This window comes from Rhinolophus hipposideros, assembly GCF_964194185.1.
Source record: "Rhinolophus hipposideros genome assembly, chromosome: 16".
NCBI classification, from domain to species: domain Eukaryota; kingdom Metazoa; phylum Chordata; class Mammalia; order Chiroptera; family Rhinolophidae; genus Rhinolophus; species Rhinolophus hipposideros.
The window spans coordinates 50,691,119-50,710,622 of NC_138062.1; the positions used below are offsets into that span (position 1 = coordinate 50,691,119).

At 55.0% G+C, this 19,504-nt stretch overlaps 2 protein-coding genes across 2 annotated transcripts; both read right to left on the reverse strand.

The window, feature by feature from the left end:
* Nucleotides 1–1,573: 1,573 nt before the first annotated feature.
* Nucleotides 1,574–9,880, reverse strand: HAPLN4 (hyaluronan and proteoglycan link protein 4). Its single transcript, XM_081076738.1, has 5 exons — nt 9,767–9,880; nt 8,802–8,919; nt 8,188–8,550; nt 6,297–6,629; nt 1,574–5,956 (listed from the first exon to the last, which is right to left on the reverse strand). The coding sequence occupies exons 1-5, from the start codon at nt 9,776–9,778 to the stop codon at nt 5,565–5,567; spliced, it is 1,218 nt and encodes a 405-aa protein (XP_080932864.1). The 5' UTR covers nt 9,779–9,880; the 3' UTR covers nt 1,574–5,564.
* A 1,191-nt stretch (nt 9,881–11,071) lies between these two features.
* On the reverse strand, nt 11,072–17,625 carry TM6SF2 (transmembrane 6 superfamily member 2). The gene is made up of 10 exons (XM_081077010.1): nt 17,420–17,625; nt 15,687–15,790; nt 15,168–15,265; nt 14,995–15,098; nt 14,508–14,590; nt 13,956–14,080; nt 13,682–13,783; nt 13,255–13,347; nt 12,520–12,639; nt 11,072–11,587 (listed from the first exon to the last, which is right to left on the reverse strand). Exons 1-10 carry the CDS (start codon nt 17,512–17,514, stop codon nt 11,381–11,383), a joined length of 1,131 nt encoding a protein of 376 aa, XP_080933136.1. The 5' UTR covers nt 17,515–17,625; the 3' UTR covers nt 11,072–11,380.
* Nucleotides 17,626–19,504: the final 1,879 nt, after the last annotated feature.

Consider the following 19,504-nt stretch of genomic DNA (forward strand, 5'->3'; position numbering starts at 1 on the left):
GAACAGGATAAACATGGTCCCTCATCAGCGGTCAAGGAAGGCTTCCTAGAGGAGGTGGATGGGATCTAAAGGAGGAGTTGCATTAACTAGACAAGGAAGAAAAGAGAGTTTCAGGTAGAGGGAAGAGCAAAGGCAAAAATCCTCTTGCATGAACATGGCTCATTTGAGAAACAGCAAGGAGACCATAGTGGCTGGAGCAGAGTGACAGAGATAGAGAGTGGAGGAAGATGAGGGGAGAAAGGCAGAGAATGGACCACTTAGGGCCATATGGGCTGTAGTGAGGAGTTGGGGCTTTATTCTAAAAACAATAGTGTCAACAAACACGATAAGCAAGGTCAGAAGTCAAAGCCAAACTTAGAAACAATTTTTCAAACAGAGACAAAAGAAACTTCTTGCTTTAATATGTAAAGAGCTCCTGCAAATCAATAGGAATAAAAGACTAATAATGCAATGGCCAAATGTGCAAAGGATATGAACATAATGTTCACAGAAAAGGAAATACAGATGGCTCTTAAACTACAACATGCTAAACAAAATAATACACATTTTGCATGAACACCAAGATAAAGGGCATATTTTTAAAAAGGGAGTAAACAAATCTAACAAGAAAGGAAGGCTTGCATAGACCAATGATAACAATATACCTGAAGTGAGAATGGTTTATGATTTTTTTAAAAAAAGATTTTATTGGGGAAGGGGAACAGAACTTTATTGGGGAACAGTGTGTACTTCCAGGACTTTTATCCAAGTCAAGTTGTTGTCCTTTCAATCTTAGTTGTGGAGGGTGCTGTTCAGCTTCAAGTTATTGTCCTTTCAGTCTTAATTGTGGAGGGTGCAGCTCAGCTCTAGGTCCAGTTGCCATTGCTAGTTGCAGGGGGCGCAGCTCACCATCTCTTGCGGGAGTCGAGGAATTGAACTGGCAACTTTGTGGTTGAGAGTCCACTGGCCCATGTGGGAATCGAACTGGCAGCCTTCGGAGTTAGGAACATGGAGCTCTAACCGCCTGAGCCACCGGGCCGGCCCCCAGTTTAAGATTTTTTTTTTAAAGTTTTTATTGGGGAATATTAGGGAAGCGTGTGTTTTTCCAGGACCCATCAGCTCCAAGTCAAGTCGTTGTTTTCAATCTAGTTGTGGATGGCACAGCTCATTGGCCCATGTGGGAACAGAACTGGCGACATTGGTATTATGAGCACTGTGCTCTAACAAACTAAGCCAACCAGCTGCCCCATAGAATGGTTTATGATTTATTCAACCACCTGTACCTAAGGTCAAAGAGGAGGATGTTTAGCTTCACACATAACAAGAGAACTGCAAGTGACGACTACAGTGAGATACCATTTTCACCTATCACACTGGCTAAGGTAAAATTGAACACAATGCTGGTGAGGATTTGTGGAAACAGGAAGTATGTCTATTACTGGTGGACAATAAAATGGCCCCTCTAAGAGGTGGTGATCACCATCAAAATAGCAAGTTTTGACCCCTTGATCAATCAACTCCTGAAAGCATCCTGCAGTTATACTTGCACTTGGATGAGATGATGTGGGTACTTATTACTAACAGCATAATATGGGAAATTATCTAAATGTCCACCATTAGGAGACTGGCTACAAAACTTATGGTACACCAAACAATGAAAACTCTGCCAACCTTGAAAAGAATGTGTTTGGGGCTGGGTGGGAATCTTTATATGCTGATAGAAACTATCTCAAAAATATATTATTAAATAAATGGAGAGTTACTTTTAAAGTACATATGGTACACAAATGTTCATGGCAGCACTATTCACAATTGCCAAAAGGTGAAAAAATCCAACGTCCATCAACTGATACATGAGCAAACAAAATGTGATATATACAAACCATGGGATAATGTTCATCCATAAAAAGGAACAAAGCACTGACACACGATACAACATGGATGAACCTCAAAAACATGTTGAGTGAAAGAAGTCAGACACAGGAGGACATATATTGTATGCGTCCATTTATATGAAATATCGAGAATAGGCAAACGCATAGAGAGAGAAATTAGATTAATATTTCTGAGGGCAGTGGGGGGAGGGAAGAATGAGGAGCAATTGCTTAATGGGGGTACGGGGGTTTTCTCCTGGGGCGATGAACATGTCTTGGAACCAGAAAGAGGTGATAGTTACACAACACTGTGAATGCGCTAAATACCACTGAATTGAACACTTTAAATATTTACAATGGTGAATTTTACATTATATAAATTTTACAATATAAGAAAGTATATGTTGCCCACTATCATTCATGTAAAAGTGGGGAAAATATATATGTATGTTTGCTTGAATGAACATAAAACATCTCTGGAAGGACATGTAAGAAACTGGATGTCTCTAGGAAGTGAACTGGGTGGTAGAAGACAGGAGAGAGAGAGATGTGTTTTCTGAATACCTGGCTTCAGAAAGGGTTCCATACAGGTTGCCATCCTATGGCTCTACACCTGGTGGACCCTAGAGACATCCACTCCAACAATGAAGTGACCCCAGCAGAAGGAAGGTTCCCTCAGCCCAATCATCAACCAAAATCCCAGGGACTGAATCTCATTGGTATGCATGTGTCCATGTCCATCCCTGGACCAATCAGGGTTGCCCAGGGAGATGGGCCACAGCACTCATTGGCTGAGCTGGAATGGGGTGGAGTCAGCCCCTCCAACTCTCATTGAATTAGAGAAGGGAAAATTACATACTCATGGGAAACCAAGGAGCTGGAGCCCTGGAAGGGAGAGAGGGTGCCAGCAGGGAAAAGGTGGGATGAAAAGAAATCCCATGCACTCATCTCTGGAAACATGGCCCTCCCCATTTCCCTACTGGAGGGTGCTAAGGGCCAGCTAGAACCCAAGGCAGTCTAACCAAAGAGCTGGACCCCATCTTCAGAGGAACATTTGGCATCTGGGAGCTCCACCAAGTCTAATATTGAAGGGTGAGCAGTTACATGGATCATCCCACTTCTACAACCAAATCAGACCTTTACACTTTTTTCTCTTCTCCCTTTGTTCTTATCCCAGAACAAAGGGCCTGGGAAACTTTCAATGCTGCACAGCCCACAAGCCCCCCACCCCACTCCCACCTACACTGCAGAAAATTTGGCAATGTATTTGCCTTCCTGGAGCAGGAGCTCCCCATCCAGTTTCACACTTTGTGCCCTGGGGTATTAAGAAGAACCACTGGGTTTGTTGATGACCCAACCAGGACTGGGCCGAGAAGGATCAGACCCATAGAGGGTGGCTCAAAGGAGAGAGCAGGGGAAGGATAAGGGAAGGGAGAGAAGATATTGAGGAGTGGGGTGTGGTCCTGAGGAATAAGGGGAGAGCTTCCTGACTGAATCATCACCAAGTACCCCCAGCTCGGAAACATTTTGTCCATCAAAATGCATTTGAAATAATGATCCAGTGGGTGCTTCATTTTCTCATTCATCAAAAAAACAAAACAAAGATTTATTGAGCCCCTGCTCTATGCTTCACACTCACTAGGACCTCAGAACAGTCCTTGTACAGAGGAGGAAACAGGCTCAGCGTTTTTGCCACTGAGTCACAGGCAGGATTCGAACCCAAGCCAACCTGATTCCCAAACCGAAAGATGAGTTTCCTTGAGATGGATGGGACAGTAAAGAGGACTTCAGGAGGGACTCAGTACTACTCCAAGCAAAACCTTGGAACTGGGATTTCCCACGGCTTCGTGGCTCTCAATACTGGGGAGTTTGACTGGATCCTGACTCCTTAAGACTCTCCCTTTAAAACCTGGAATTCAGAGTGGATTTTGAGGTTTAATAACATTCCGTCTCTCCTGGATCTCTAAGGAGGGAAATGTGGCAGGGGCCATTAGGGATGGAGAGAGGAACTCAGTTAGAATGGGGGTTGGGTCTCAGAGGAAAAGGGAAGCCCAGTGCTTGCACAGCTCAAAGGGCCAAGGCACACCAGTGCCTCAGTTTGCTCATCTGTTATAGCAGCAATAAAAACACCTGCGTGTCACAAGGGTGTCTCGTGCACAGCTGCTGTCTGGGATATAGTTAGCGTGCAAACGGAGGGTGTCCAGCAGCTCCAGCAGTTCAGCCCCGTCTGGGTATGCTGCATGAGGCTGAGCCCACCTGGTTAAGGGGCAGCCATTAAGTCCTATGGGGCACAGTTCCTGTCCGTGATGAGAAGTTCCTGAGAGCTGGAGGGTCGGTTGTCATGGGGACGACCTTAACAGTCTCTATGGTGACAGCTTGGTGGGCGGCCCCTGCCGACAAGGGAAAGCCTTGGAAGACAGGTGTTCTGTTACCTCAGACTCCACAATTTGGTCTCCATAGCAATAGCTGTGGAGTCCAAGCTGCCTGGGAGTGGAGCTTGGAGTGTGGCAAGGAGCTGGGGTGGCCCTGAGAAAAGGGCAGCCCATCTCCACGGTGAGAGCTGGAGAACTGAATGTTGGTTCACTCCCTGGACAGTTGGAGGGAGGGTGGTCTTCATGGCTGTTCTGTTCGTCAGGGTGGGGACAGCAGAAGTGGAGTTGAAAGTCTCTGGGGTGGGGGCCAGTGAGATGGGGAGCATGTGGTATCCATGGTTACAGAGGAGGGAGGTACTATCTCAATGGGTGTGACTGATGAGAGAAGGGCTGTGTGACTCTAGGTGACAGGTAGAAGCTGGGCTGGTCACCTTGGTGACAATGGGAAGTGGGACGGCTTGCCACTATAGCGAGTAACATGGATCTTATGGGTCTCCGGGCCTGGGGGATGGTCTCTTTGGTGACAGCCAGAAAAAAGGACATCAGGTGGGGGCAGACTTGCTCCCCCCCCAGAAAGATACCTAAGGGGTGGGGCATGGCCCCCAGTCTTGCAAGTCAGTTGGGGCATGTCAATCTGTCTTAGCAGTGACAAAGGGATCTCTCCTGAAATTAGAGAGGTGAAGATGTTCTCCATGGTGACCTGGGGACTTGGACTGTTACTACGGAAACTTCAGGGGACTCTCGGGGGAGGAAGGAAAGATGGAGTATCCAATCTCCAGGTCATCGTGCGGGAGACGACAGGAGCCCACAGTATCCAAGTGACTATGGGGGCGTAGTCACCTGTCGAACTTTGTGGTTTCTGGTTTCTCTATAGGTGATGGGAGAAAGGTTCAATGTCCTGGTGATAGTTATGTCTTCAGTCTCCAGGGAGATGCAGAGAGCATGTAGCCAGTCTCCAGATAATCCCTGGGGTCCAGCCTCCAGGCGACCGCGGGGGTAGTTCCGTAGGAGTCCAGATGACCTCGGGAGGCATAGCCAGTCTCCAGGAGACCTCGGGGGTCTGCTAGCCGCCAGGGGTCCTCAGAGGGTGTGCCCCCGTCTCCTGGAGAGTGGGGGGTGGGGGAGGAGGGGAAATCCACTGTCCAAGAAAAGTGGGGCTTGGTCGGTGTCTAGGGGGCTCCAGGGAACTTGTCTCCGGGACTGGCCAGTCTCTGGGGCCCTCCGGGGGCGTGATCAGTGTTCAAGGACCGCAGGAGGCCGCAGGGGAGGTGGTCCGTCTCCAGGGGACAGCAGGGCACTCGGCCAGCCGCCAAGTGCCAAAGCCGTCGGTGCCCTGGGCCTAGACGCGCAGCGGGGTCCAGGCGGCGGGGTCGCGTGCACCTCCAGCCCAGCCACCACCTCCCGCCCAGCCCCAGCCCCAGCCGCCAGGTGCGGGGTCGGGCGCGCCAGGCGCTCGGTAGCAGTAGACGCCGAAGAGGCGGCGTGCGGCGTCGGGGAAGCCGAGGCTGCGCACGCCGGGCCGGTTGCCGCCGCAGCGCGCGCGCGGGTTCACGATGGGGTAGCGCGCGCTCCCGTCGGCCAGCCAGCCGGCGGTGCAGCGGTCCAGCAGCTGCAGCTTCCACGCGGCGAACAGCTGCCCCACTTTGGCCACGGCCGCGCCGCGCGCCGCGCACGCGCGCGCTGCTCCAGAAAAGGGCACGGGCCGCAGCGGCTTCAGGAAGAACACGCGCCCTACGGGGAGTAGGGGGAGTGGTTAGGGCCGCTCCGGGAACCTGGCCTCCTCAGTGTTTAGGATGCCTCCCCCTCCCCCCAGCCTCAGGATTCAGGAGCACCCCCTCCCCTGCAGCTCAGGACCCCAGTCTCGGCCTGGGCAGCACTGATTGGCACGCCGAGGCGGTCCGGGAGAAGAGATCTCCGGGTCTGGCCCACTGAGAGCCGGTGTGGGTAGGAAGGGCGGGGAGCTTGGGAACTGAGCGGGCGGTGGGTGGGGGGAAAGAGACTGAGAGCGAGGGCTGTCCGAGAGAGACCCGTCAGGGAGAGGAGCCCTCTTCCCAGGGGCGGGCCTACGCACCCGGGAGGTTGGACGTGAAACAGAAGGCGTCGTAGCGTTCCTCGGCGTTATGGCGGTAGCCGTAGTTGCGTACGCCCCCGGAGGCACCTCCGCCTACCCCGCCGCTCCCGGCCCCGCCCCGGCCGCCGCAGGGCTCACGGGGCTGGCTGACTGGGTACTGCACCGAGCCGTCGCGCAGCCAGCCCGCGTTGCACCAGTCCAGGCCGTCGCGCCAGGCCGCGTGCAGCTGCTCCGCCGATGCCAGGATGCCGTCCTGTTCAGCGCAAGCGCGCTGCGCCTCTGTGAAGGTCAGCTTATAGCGGCCTCCACGGGGGTGGTAAGGGAACACCACGCCTGGGAGAACACACGGGAGTCAGCTCAGGCCCCCCAGCGAACCCCCACCCACCTGACATCTGGGGTGCCGTGTGACTCTTCAACCTAGATATTCCAGTCCGTCCTTCACTCTGGTCTGAGACCTGACTATACCTTTTTCCAGCTCACACCCCTCATGACTCCCTTTAGCTTAAGCTTAGTTCATTTGACCTCCTCCTTAACATACTTAATGGTGTCCACCCTCTTTCCTCAGCTGGAGACCTTCGCTCATGTTCTTTCCACTTGTTGAACTCCTAGTCATCCTTCAAAACCTAGCTCCCACAACCCTCCCCCATTCTGTCCTATGTGCTTTTGACATTCTCGCAGCACTGGGAGCTTCCCTCTGGTCAAGCCCTGAGTTCACAAAGCTGGGAATGGCTATGTCCAGTGCTTACTCCCCACACTGGAAGGCCCGGAAAAGTTGACCCTGGGCAAAGCTCCCTTTGATTTCCAGCATTGTCCAGGGCAGTACTCATTGGCTTCCCTTCCACCATCAGTTCTTACAACTTGTCCCTCATCTCATTCACAGTCAGTTCGGCTCACAAGTGTTCTGTGTGTCTGTGTTTGAAGGGCAGACCTTGGGGGTGAGTTGGGTACTCTCAATAGATGGAGGAAGGAGGTGAACAAGGCCAGGGAGAAGACCTGGGGTTCAAGTCCTGGCTCTACTACTCACTAGTATGTGACCTGGGCAAGGCTCTAACCTCTCTGAGCCAGTTGTATCACCCTAGGGTTTTAGGGAAAATTAAATGAAAGACTCCGGAGAGCTCTTCAACCAAACACCTGGCACATAGAAAATGCCCAATAAAGGAGAGCTGCTGCTATTATTGTTGATTGTTGCTATTTGCTATCGTTGGGAAGTTCAGCAAGTGAAGGCCCTAAAATCTCTCCTAGCATCTTCTAAATGACTGAAGGAGGCAAACCAGGTGGGAGGAAATTCTTCAGCTAGAAACCCCACCTCCCAGCTCCAGTCAGCCAATCAGAGCATCCACTCTCCCAGCCACAGTAACGGGCTCACAGATAGGCACATGACTCGAAGCTGGGCCAATGAGGGACAACTATGGGACTCTAGATAGCACTTCTAGGAAATCATTTGCTAAGCTGGGAGGGTGGAAGCCTGGCACAAATATTTGGTTTCATCAGGAGGAACTTGCCAGAGGAAAGCCCATACAGGAAAGCAGAGCAGAGGGAGGGATTCCTGACATGGTGTGAGTGCCTGGATCTCACTGTGCCTGAATTCCTCTCCAGGGTTTCTCAACATCCTCACTATTGACATTTTGGACGGATCATTCTTTGCTGTGGGGGACTGTCCTGTACTTTGTGGTATATTTTGCAGCATCCCTGACCTCTACCCACCAGATGCCATAAACAGTCATCTTCTAGACAGTGCAATATACCTGGATAGCAAAAGTCACCTTGAGTCAGAACCTACCCCACCAAGCCTCTAAATTCTTTCAGGCGAACAATTTGGTTTCTGTCCCTTGCAATACTCTCCCTTCTCCTCCCTTAGAAAAGCATCTCATTCTGCCCACAGACTGGTCACCTTCCAGGTCCAGCTTGACCATGCCAGTGTCATCCTCCAGCTCATTGGTGACCTCACATTCATAGCGCCCATAGTCCTGTAGCGTGACGTTTCGGAGAACCAAGGAGGCGTCCCCAGGACCATCACCCTGCAGCTCGGCCCGCCCTCGGTAGCTGCCAAACGCCCGGTGCTGGGGGCCCAGCGCCACGAAGACATCGGTAAAGGCCAGCGGGTCCACCACCTTGGTCCATTTGAGGCGGACGCCGTCGTGGCTGTGGGTGGCTGCCTCGTAGTGGTAACGGCAGGGCAAGACGATGGTGCCACCCCGGTGGCTGACCACCTGCCCTGGCGCCGTCTGCACCACCACCGAGCCTGACTCGCCCTCTGTGGGCGACCAAAGAGGGTTCAGAAGAGGTCCTAGGGGCAGGCAGGGAATCTGGGGAGGGGGACCCTGGGAAAGGGATGTGGTTAGAAAACTGGGGGGGGGGGGGTCAGGAAATCAGATGGGTAAAGGGGCTAAGAGAAAAGACGGGAGGGGAAGGAGATGGGGGCACTGTGGCCATCAGGAATGCCCAACGCCCAACCCTTCCCCCCATGCACCTGGGCATCACACTTGGTCACAGCTCCTAACTCACCGAGCACGTGCACGACCTTCTTTCGGCCACGCTGCGCCGCTGTGGGGGCCGCGAGCAGTAGGACTCCCCAGGCCGTGGCCCAGAGCGCGCCGGGACCGAGGGCCGCCCGAGCCCACACCTGGGGGCACCGGGCGCTCAGTCCAACCTCCTGGCCTTTGCCTTTCAGAGGACTAGCCCCTAGGCCTTCCTTCTCCGCGGCGAGGACTTCTCACGTGCCCAGGCCTCCTCCGCGGCTAGGCTCCCAAGGGACTCCCCCCAAAAAGGCTGGCAGACCCCGCCTCCCCTTTCCTCTCCTGGGACCTCACACCTGCGCTCCTGGGCAGAGCCGACGCCCCTGGCCTCACCCTCACTTAGTCCTGAGCGGCAACCCGCCTGATCCCCGACACTAACGACTCGGAGCCCCGCCCCCTTCTTTCTCCGGCCCAGGCCCGGGAAGGGGGGAGGGGGGAGGAGCTGGAGTAGCGGCAGCGACAAGGTTATCCTTGCGCCAGGAGACTGCAGCAAACCGGGGCGGGGGGAGGGGAGGGGGGTAGAGAGAGGGAGAGAAACAGAGAGGGAAAGCAAAGGGAAAGAGCAAAGCAGGGAGAGATGGATACAGAGAGGGAGAGACAGAGGAGAGAGAGCGAGAGGGAGAAAGAGAAGAGGAAAGAAAGACGGAGAGACAGAGATGCAGTGAGAGAGACAGAGACTGAAAGGAGAGAGGAGAGAGAGCAAGAGAGAGACATGGGGGTAGGGAGACATGGGGGTAGGGAGAAACAGAGAGACTCAGAGGGACCAGGAAAAAAAGAGGGAGAGAAAAGAACGGAGACAGAGATAGAGGAGAGGCAGAGAGTTAGTGAAAGAGGGTGGTGATAGACGGAGAGGAGATGGGAGAGACGGAGCAGGAGAGAGACACGCAGGGACGTGGAAACAGAGACAGAATCCAGAGAGGGACCTATTGGAACCCGCGCTGCGGTCCCACTCACCATTCTGCCCATTCGGCCCCCGCCGAGTGGTCCCTACGCGCTGGGACTGCGCTCCCGGCACACCCGGGAAGGACTGGACCGGTACCTGCGGGCGGCGCAATCCCGGCGTCTGCCTGCAAGGGGAGGAGGGAGGCGGACAAGGTGGGGGGGGGCGTTAAAGGGAACGCGGAGGCACACAGTCCACGAAGAGGAAACCCAGGCGCGGCGCCGGCATTGGAAGGAACGCGCTGACAGTGCGTGGCAGGACCGGGTCCCTGCCTCTGCCCGCTGACCGTAGGCTTGCGAAGGAAACTCTCTGGGCCTCAGTTTAACCATCTTTCAAATGGGGGAGAGGGGCTTAATGGACTCTTTCAGTTAGGGTGCCCTGCGTGGGTAGGGGACTGAGTAACCTGGGAAAAGGGCTTGGCCTGTAGATCTGTTTTCCGTTTGTCACTGGATAACCATTGCAGGGACCTGGGCTCTGGTACCGAAAAAGTACTCACTCTGTGTGATGGGGGCACCACAAGTCACCCACTTATGCAGCAACGGATCCAAATCCAACCCTGCCTCTCACTCACTGTGGGACCTTGGAAGAGAGCTTGGTCTCTCTGAGCCTCAGTTTCCAGCTCTGGGAAATGGAGTGCTAATTCTTTGGTGAAGATCCAATGGCTAGACATACAATAGGTGCAGAGTAAGTATTGGTAGGCATGTGGAGCAGGGGAGTCTGATCAAGCCCCTGACTCCACTCTGGGCCCACCACCCCTGAACCTGGCTCTTCATCCAGGCTCAATAATCAAACCAGGAAATAATGAGCCCTTGGCTGCCTCCCCAGGCTGTTTCCCCAAAATATGAGCCAACTATACAGCAGAGGCAGGGTTATGGGCTCTGTGGTAGAATTGACTGGGGCTCAGTTCCTAGCTTGGCTGCATCCAGGAGGTGTGACCTTGGATCAGGACCTTCACCTCCTGCAGCCTCGGTTTCTCCATCTGGAATATGGGGTGAGATCCAGCATATAGCATGTGAGGTTAGCCCTTGGCGTGGTGTACAGTGCTTAATAACTGTTCCACCCTATTATTATAATTTATCGGCAGAGTTAGGACGTTGGACTCCTCCTGATTGTGACTTCATGCAGGTTCGGGTTCTCTCTGAGCCTCAGTGTTCCCCATCTAGAAGGTGGAGCTATGCATACCAACCCGAGGCAGAGTTCTGCTGTCTGGCACCTCTAGTTCCCAACCTCCTGACAGTCACGCTGGCAGTGATGGGTGGGCTTTCATGGGGTCTGAGAAGTGAATCCCTCACCCCTGCCCCATGAAACATTCAAGCAGCAACATTTTAGGCATCAAATGGGCTTTTACTAAAAGGATTCATGGGGGTAATGGGTAAATTCTGGGAGGGAGTAGAAGAATCCATGAGGGTTGGGGATTGCTGACAGCTGAGCATGGCTGTGCCCCCCCCCCCCGTGCCAGAACACCTGGCCCTTGGGTCTCCCATCCCACCAGCTGGCCTTGAAACCATCACAGCCAGGACCAAAGAAACCAGGGATATACCTCCTGCCTCTAAAAATCCCAACCCACCCTTTGGGAGGCAGGGCCGGCTGGGTGTGTAAATGGAGTCCTGGGGAGTCCCACAGCCCCCTCAGTGCTGCTTTTTGTGGAGGGCTGAGGGGTTGGGGGGCAGGCGCAGGAAGAAGGAGGGCCATAGCAGGCAGCGGCAGGCCAGCAGGTGGGGGCCCAGTGCATACAGCAGGTTGCATATGAAGAAGCAGGTCCAGGCATCCTCGGGCACACGGTAGGTGAAGGGTGTGCGCAGGTGCATGGAGGCACCCATGTGTGAGAACTGCGCCTGGTGGCCACACAGGGAGGTTGGATGTCAGGCGCTGGGAGAGAACCAGTCCTGGCATCACCAACATCCCACCCTGGAGAGCCCAGAGGGTCCCCGTCCCCATCTCGCTGGCTCTGCTGACCTACTTGTCTCTCCTTTCCAATCCCTGTTTCTAAATATCCCTGTCCCTACATGTCCTGTCTGTCCTTGTACATCTGTGTGTCTGTGAGCCTCTCCCCAGCTGCCTTACAAGAACCATTTTCACTTCCTCTGCTGGGCCCTGTAGTCCATCTCTCTGACCTGGGTCCAGCTCTTCTCCTCTCCCTCCCTTCCCCACCCCCTGCAGCTGCCCTCAACACAAATCCTGTCAGTTCTATCCCATAGAACTGCCCTGACCTGGACCCAGCCTTTATTATATTCCCATCAGGAACCCAGAAACAGGCCCCCAGCTCTGACCAGGTCCTCCACTGCTCAAACACCTCCCTGGCTCCCCTTCTTTCTCCATACAAGCCCCAAAGCTGAGAGTTTAAAGCCCTCATCATCTAGCTGCCAATTTCTCTTGCCTCTCCCTTTACCCTTGTTATGGCTTTGCTAAATCACTGTCCCCCTCTGTGCCTTTCCTTATGATGTTCCCATTCCTGGAATGCCCTTCCCTACCCATATGTCCAAGTCCAGTTCCTATGATCCTCTCTTCTAAGAAATCTGTCCCCTCTGGAGTCCTTCTCAGCCTCTGTCCCTCCCTTTCTTCAGTTCTGACCCCTGGGGTTGGAGAGTGTCTGTGTCTGGCTCTTTATCCCCAGGCTAGGGAATCCTAGGGCACTGAACTGCGGCTGGGGTCTCTCAGGAGCCCAGCATAACTCTGCCCAAGACAAGCACAAAAGCAATTGATGGGTAGACACAAACTTTCTTCCTTATGCACCTGCCCCTACCCCCCTACCCCCGTCCCATGTCACCTGGCCGATGGCTCCAGCAAACACCAAGGCCCAGTCAGGCAGCCAGGAACAGCCAGGGAAGATGAGGGCATAGGCAGCCAGGCCGTAGAAAGGCAGTACATAGAACATGTACACCAGCATCTGGGGACACACAGCCAACAGGATGAGCAGCTGCCCAGATGGATCTCCTGAGACCCCCTCAGGTGGGGGCTCCAGGAAGAATCTGGCCAGTTTCAGATCCCACCCAGGATGGAGGCTCTCTGTACATCCCACCCTGTGCAAACTGCACCTCTAGCTCCTTTTCGGATCCCCCACCACATAGACACACTGAGCCCATCCACTTTATTCTTGGCCACAGTGATCAGCTACGCAATGGGCATGTGCTTCAAACTTGGCCAATCGGAGCCTGCCTGAGACTTGTGCTTAAGCGCTGGGGAAATAAGAGCTCACATTCCTCTGGGGTGGCTAATAGGGTGGAAAGAAGTCTGGAGTTGCCCAAGACTGTCTCTGCCAGCCCACAAAGGGACCACCTGGGAGTGGAGCGCATGCAAAGAAAGGAGAGCCCAGAAACAGTGCTATCCTTGAGCTCCTGGATCCAGCCATACCTGAGGCTATATCTATACTTTTTTAGTAAGACAATGATTCCATTTGTGCTTCTGCCAGTTTAACTTGTGTTTCTGGCACCTGCTTTAAAGAGGCCCAGTGGACCCTATGCACAGCAAGACCATGCTCCTCTCCTCCCACCTGCCCTCTCACCTGCACTTTTGGGTAGGCCACAGGGTCTCGCAGGTATGGTTCATATTGATAGATATAGACAAAGCAGGCATCTGTGGGGCAGTCGAGAACCACCTGGAGCCAACAGACAAACCAACAACACCTCAAACATTCCTCCCACAGGAAGCCTTACCCATTCTCCCAGGAAGGCCCCGCATTCTTCACTCTGGTCTCCCCAGCCTTGGTTTTCTCCTCTGGCTGAGAATCCACAGATATGAGAGCCAGGGAGAAGTCTACAGGGAATAGGGCTTTGTGATGAAACACTCAGATCAGACTCAGTGAAGAACTTTCCTGGATGATCAGATGGGAGAACAGTAGCATTTCCGCACTGAGTAAAGAAACGTGTGTGGGAAGGGAAGGCCAAGGAGGGAGGCTGGAGGCAGGAGAGAGGTAGGTTGGCCAAACTCACAAGGCCCCGGAAGAGGGTGAAGAACCCAGCAAGGATGAGGTATACGACGAGGGCCAGGTCAGCTGGGCGCTGTAGGAGGCTCCTTTTTTGCTCCTCCTGCACCTGCCCCATGGGAGAGAGACAGCGTGAGAAATCGGGTATCCAACAGGCACCCCATAAAGGCTCATCCCTTCTTTCCTAATGACCAAGGAGACAATGTTTTTGACCAGAAACAACTCAAATTGGGGACAGGCAGGTATGTGGGCATAGGCCTGCCTGGGGGCAAGGCACTTACCACATTGGGGTTGCAGCAGGTTGGCACCCGGGACTGGTTGAAGACACTCAGGCCAGCCACGCATGGGACCAGCAAGTATGGGATGGTGAGGAAGAAGGCAGGTCTGATCTCTGAGCTGTATTTCCCTGTCATGGTAGGAGAGCTGGGTGTCACTCAGCGAGGATCTCCCGGGCCTGACCAGGCCCTTTAACTGGGTCATGCCAGAACCCCTGGATGAAAGTCATGATTCACAAATGCCATCCTTGCTCAAGCGCTAACACCTCTGGGTCCCCAGTGCCCACAAGGTGATGTCAGTGCTCCTCAGTCTGGCCTGCCTCGATTTACCTTCTGGACACAACTCTTATACTTTAGCTGTTCTTGGCTTCCCCTGGATACACCCCTCCAAGAGGAAATGAGGAGAGTGGGTAGGCTGCTGGTTTAGACCGTGCATGGAGAGACATGGGGAGACCCTCCACAGACAGTGGGGAGGGGATGGAGGACCCCGCAGGGCTTCCAGGTGCAGGGCATTGACTTAGCCCGGGAAGGCAGGATTCCTCACAGCCAAGTCCTTACCAAGGATGTTTCCCGGGAGGAATACGAGTATGCTCATGACAAAAGACCCCAGCCAGTACAGTCCAAGGTTCCGGTATCTCATCCTGGGTGGGGGACGGAGGGGTGGCCACTAGATATGTGTGTCCCAGTCTCGGAGCCCCAGCCATGGCCCAGGGCCCACGCTACACTCCCCAGCTCTGGATCCCTCCCAGTTTTGCCCAGGATGCAAGGGACCACAGGGAGTTGAATGAGGGAATAAACAGTCAGACCCTCTGTCCAAAGATAGAAGAGGCTGCTGAGATGCAAGGCGGTACAAGAGAAGAGAGCTGGCCACCACAGTCACCTGTGACATTCCCTGGAACCTTCTCCCGGCCATGCCTGGCTGGAGCTCTGGAGAGGCCTCCTGACTTCCCCTACAGACACTTCTGGGCCTCCCCAGCCTGAGACCCCACCTGAGGAGTTGACCTGCTTCCCAGGGTCCAGGTGCCACCCCACCTATCTCACATACCTTCTGCGGATGGCGCCGGCCATGGCCAGGTAGAGGAAGTAGTGAACGATGCCATCCCAGTAGCAGATGAAGATTCCGTGCGAGGTGCGCAGGTACGGCTCGCCCTGTGGGGGCAGGTGACGGGCTCAGATGCACAGCCGGGTGGGGGCAATCCCAGGCCGCCCCCTACGTACCTCCTTAGTGTAGAACTCCATGAAGCCCATCAGGTAGCCATCTTCCTGGAGAGCAATAAGGAGGTCCACCACGGAGGTGAAGGCAAAGACGGCAAACACTGTGGGGAGAAGGGGGCAGGCCTGGGTGTGGGCAGGACCTGAGTCTGTGTCAGGGACCCAGATCCAGGCAAGGACTCTGCATGCAACTGCTCCCAGTCCCCACTCCACAGGTCACATGAACCATAGCCCTGCTTCAAAGGGAGGCATAGTCCCTGCCTTTGGGTGGGGATGGCAGTGTCCTAGGTTGGGAGAGGCACTGTCCCTGCCTTTAGGAAACTCCAGAGTGATGGGAAAACACAGTCCCCATTCTCAGGACCCCCAAATCTGAAGAGGGAGGGCCTCTGAGCTTCCCCAGCCAATGGGGGTTCTTGAGTCTCTCTGAGATTGGCAGCCCAATGGGAGCCCTGCAAGGGCCGCGAGTCTGATGGAGGAGGTTTTGCTCACACAGTTCTCCTCCCTAGGACCCTCCCACTGACTCACCAGCATAGAGCGGGTCGTAGTAGATCTCCGCGTGGGACAAACTGTAGATAGCCAAGAAGAGCAGACCCAGGATCAGGGCACTCATCAAGGCCACCCCTAGGGGGCTGTAAAGAGAAAAACGAAGTCAGGGAAGCCAGGCCTAGTGCTGAGGCCCCACCCCACACTGGTGAAGGCAAGAGCAGACTCCCGGAAGCTCTAGGTGGTGAGGACCAAGCATCTGTCCATCCAGGAATGCCGTTCCCTGAAACTGCCCTTTCCCATCACTAGGCTCTTGCCTTGGCTGTTTCCTCCTCCTGGAAACTCCTTCCAGAAGTCTCTTTTCCACTTATCAAACTTCTACTCATCCTTCATGGCCCATCCACATTGCTCCTCCTCCGGGAAGCCTTCTCTAACTCCTCACAAAGGATCATTGTGCAACTTGGGCCAGGCATCTGTCAACCCTTTCTGACTGTATGATTTATGCTATCTCTTGCTAATATGTGTTTGACTCAATTTGCCCAGTCAGACATTCAACAATGCTGAGGCCCTCTGTGGCCAGAACCAGCACCCACCCTGCCAGATGATCTCCGTGCTCTCAGCTCTATCCACCTCACTGTGTGAAGCTCCCGACTCCTCCCAGCTAAAGTCCAAACGCCTCCATCAGCTCCACCCCACCACTACTGTGATCTGTCCCCATCAACCTGATAAGGTAGGTCAACCAATTGCATAAACAGTAGAAGCCAGGTCTCTGGGCAACCCCCAATACTTGGCAAACCAAGGCCCAGAGAGGGCAGAACCTATCCATGGTCACACATTCTCCCCGCCCCACACACCCTTTCCAGGTCCCTACCTTCTCTGGAACCCCTCTGATCCCTAGGATCCCCATTCCTGGTCGCATCTGACCAAAAATGCCAATTATAGTAATCAGATGGGATCACACCTGAGTCTTGCACACAATTCGTTATCCTTACCTGTAACTATAGGATGAGCTATAGGATTATGTTCATTACACAGAGAAGAAACAGGCCCCGGAGGCAATCTGGAGCACTCAGGGTCCAGGGGGACGGAGCCAAGAATTTGTACCCAAGGAGCCAACCCCTCAGTCAAGACTCCCTCTAACCCACGTTATGGGAAACGTTGAGTTTGGGAGCGTGAGGGGCTTGCCAGTGCCTGGTACCCAGTGTCTGGATGCCCAGAGGCGGGGTGTACGGTAGCAGACAGGTACACGGAGGTCAAGGCATTCAGGTGAAACTGAGGCCAGGGGTAGGGTGGACCAGCCCTGACAGAAAAAGTCCCCGTCCTGAGACAGGAGACGCAGGGACTAGCTGGTTGGGGTGGTGCAGCAGACCGTGTGTGTGGCAAGAGCCGGGTCACCAGGGCCTTATCTGGGGCAATACTTTGACCCTTGGCGACTTTGGAGCCTGTGCTGGGCACATCCCTGGGAAAATCCCAGAAACGCTCCGAAACCCTGCCCTGTGGGGGACTCTGCTTCTCAACGTCCTTTCTCCCCAGACCCCAAACGTCCCTTCCACTCAGGCCTCAAACATCACAGGGGCACCCCTATCCCCAGCACACAGACTCTGGGCCGGCCGGAAGGGGACTTCCGGTTGGGGGTCTGACCCAGCCCCCACTCTGCCCCCCGGCCGGAGCGGCCAGGGGACCCAGGGCTCGCGGGGAGCCGGGCTCGCCGCGCGCGAATCCCCTCTCCGGCCCACTCCACACCCCAGGCCCTCCCCCTGCCCCCCCGCACGCACTGCGAGAGCGTCGAGACGTGGTTGAGCGCATAGGACACGGGGACCGCGCCGAGCGACAGAGCCGCTATCTTGCCCGCCAGCGGCGGGATGTCCATAGCGGCGGCGCCGGGACCCCAGCTCGGCCCCGCGCGACCTCCAGGGTGCTCCGCTCCTCCGCGGCGGCGCGCCTGGGCAGGAGGTTGCCAAGGACCCAGCCCGGCCCCGCCCCGCGCAAAGGTCGACCCCCGCTGCGCACCCGTCCTGCTGCCGCCGTTCTGGCCCCCCCGCGCTCCCCAGGTGTCTCCGAGGCCCCTCCCTCTCGACGCCCGTACTGGACTCAGTGCGGTCCCCTACGCCCGGCCTCAGTTTCCCTATTAATGGCTAAAACACGACGCCTAGGATGCTTCCGGTTGCTTCCCTGGGCCAGCAACTTCATTCGGAGAGAATTCGTTCTCTTGACCTGGTTCTGCACATCTGCTTTCTTCGTCCTGAGGCACCGGCTTCCCAGCCTCGATCCTCTATGTTTCCCAGACCTCCCTCCCCCAAGATCAAGAGTGCGTAGCCCTTGAGCGCTGAAGGAGGACGCATCTCACCGCTTGAGCGCCGAGTTCTCTTCAGAGCCCTTGGATTTGAGTTTTCACACGGGGACAACAGACACATTTAAATATGTGTCCAAGTGTGAAGCTTTGAGCCTGGGTCCATCTCAGGGCAGGCGGCCACAGCCCTGGTTTGTGGTCCGTTAAAGGACTTGGTGATTCTGTGCCCTGAGATCCGTTCAAGTAGTAGCCTGGACACCTTGTGGGCAGCTGAAGCCGGGCCCCTGCTTCTATGGGCGGGGTGGGAGAGAAGGGGACCAAGGAGCAGGCTGAGATTTGGTGGAGGTGGACCCAGTTTGGTGAGGAGTTTTGGAAGTATTCTGGGCAAGAATAGTTCAGGCCTGGGGGTGAGCAGCAGAAAGGAGCCTGGGTCTGGGAGAGGTGGGGAGCCACGGGAGGGTTCTAAACACCCAGGAGGCTGGGTTGGGTCCAGGGAGAGATGTAAAAGGGGTGGGGAGGGCTGGACCTGGAAGGGGGCTGCAGGGTAGGTATTAGGAGGCAGCTGTTTGTCACTCCCTCCAACCAGCTTCAGACTCTTGCCCATGTGGTACTTGTGGCAGCAGGAAAAGGTGAGCAGTGCCCACCAGACTCCTACCCTGGGGAGTGGGGGCACACAGTCTGGGGTTGGGGGAAGATTGAAACCTCACCCCTTCTCCATGCAGCCCCTTGGCCTGTGCCAGCTGGGTCCTATCTCTGAGCCTGGATGATATGATCTGGCCACGGAACTGACAGCCTCCTTTCCCAGGTGCCTTTGCCCATGGGATGAAGATCAGGTTCCCAAGCTGACCTGAAGCTCCAGCCTGGTTTCTTGACCTTACCAACTCTGGCAGTGCCAATAGCCCACAGGTCTTTTACCTGTATACAAGATGAACCCTCTTCCGCTTCCTCACCCTTTAGTGCAGATCCTGTCCCCTCCTCCAGGCAGCCCTCCCTTCCACCTGCAGGGCCAGGGGTGTCTGGTCAAGCTTTGTCTAGGCGCCTGACTTTGCACTCTGTGTTCGGGAGGCGCGCACACACACACAAGCATTTGGAGGCCTCCTTTTCCAACTTTCCCCCTGCCTGGGGGTAAAGTTAATGGGCCGAGTCTGGCCAGCCTACCAGTCACTGAGAATTCAATGGAGGGGTGACCTTGACCTGGATGGTGGTGTCCCCATCGCTGGACCCTCTGGCTGCCCACAGCTATACCCCGTGCTCGGACCCCTGGCACGTATCACTTATTTGCCCTGTCTGGACTATGATGCTGAAGGCCTCCCAAACCCCTTGAGGCCCCATTGAGACCCTGCTCAGGCCCCACAGTTCCCGGTTCCTCTTGGCAGCATTTCTGTTTTCGGTTGTTAGTTCACTGACACATCCCCGTCTATCTGGTTTAGTCTGTGCTCAGTGTTTGTTGAATGACGGTGAACGTTGGCTGGCCCAGGACCGCAATTCCAGCTTGAGTCCTCAGAGCCCATGAGCCCACAGGGGTTAAGCAGGACCCACTGGGTACATGTGTGGGGCAGGGTGAGTTGTG

Excerpts from the sequence above, each read along its gene's own strand:
- TM6SF2 (XM_081077010.1), bottom strand. The coding sequence starts at position 17,514 with ATGGACATCCCGCCGCTGGCGGGCAAGATAGCGGCTCTGTCGCTCGGC. Across the intron at positions 14,591-14,994 it reads GCCGGCGCCATCCGCAGAAG|GATGAGATACCGGAACCTTG; the intron begins GTATGTGAGATA and ends TCCCCCACCCAG. Across the intron at positions 14,081-14,507 it reads CCTCCCGGGAAACATCCTTG|GGAAATACAGCTCAGAGATC; the intron begins GTAAGGACTTGG and ends CTACCATGACAG.
- HAPLN4 (XM_081076738.1), bottom strand. Across the intron at positions 8,551-8,801 it reads GAAGGTCGTGCACGTGCTCG|AGGGCGAGTCAGGCTCGGTG; the intron begins GTGAGTTAGGAG and ends GGTCGCCCACAG. Across the intron at positions 5,957-6,296 it reads TTTCACGTCCAACCTCCCGG|GGCGCGTGTTCTTCCTGAAG; the intron begins GTGCGTAGGCCC and ends TACTCCCCGTAG.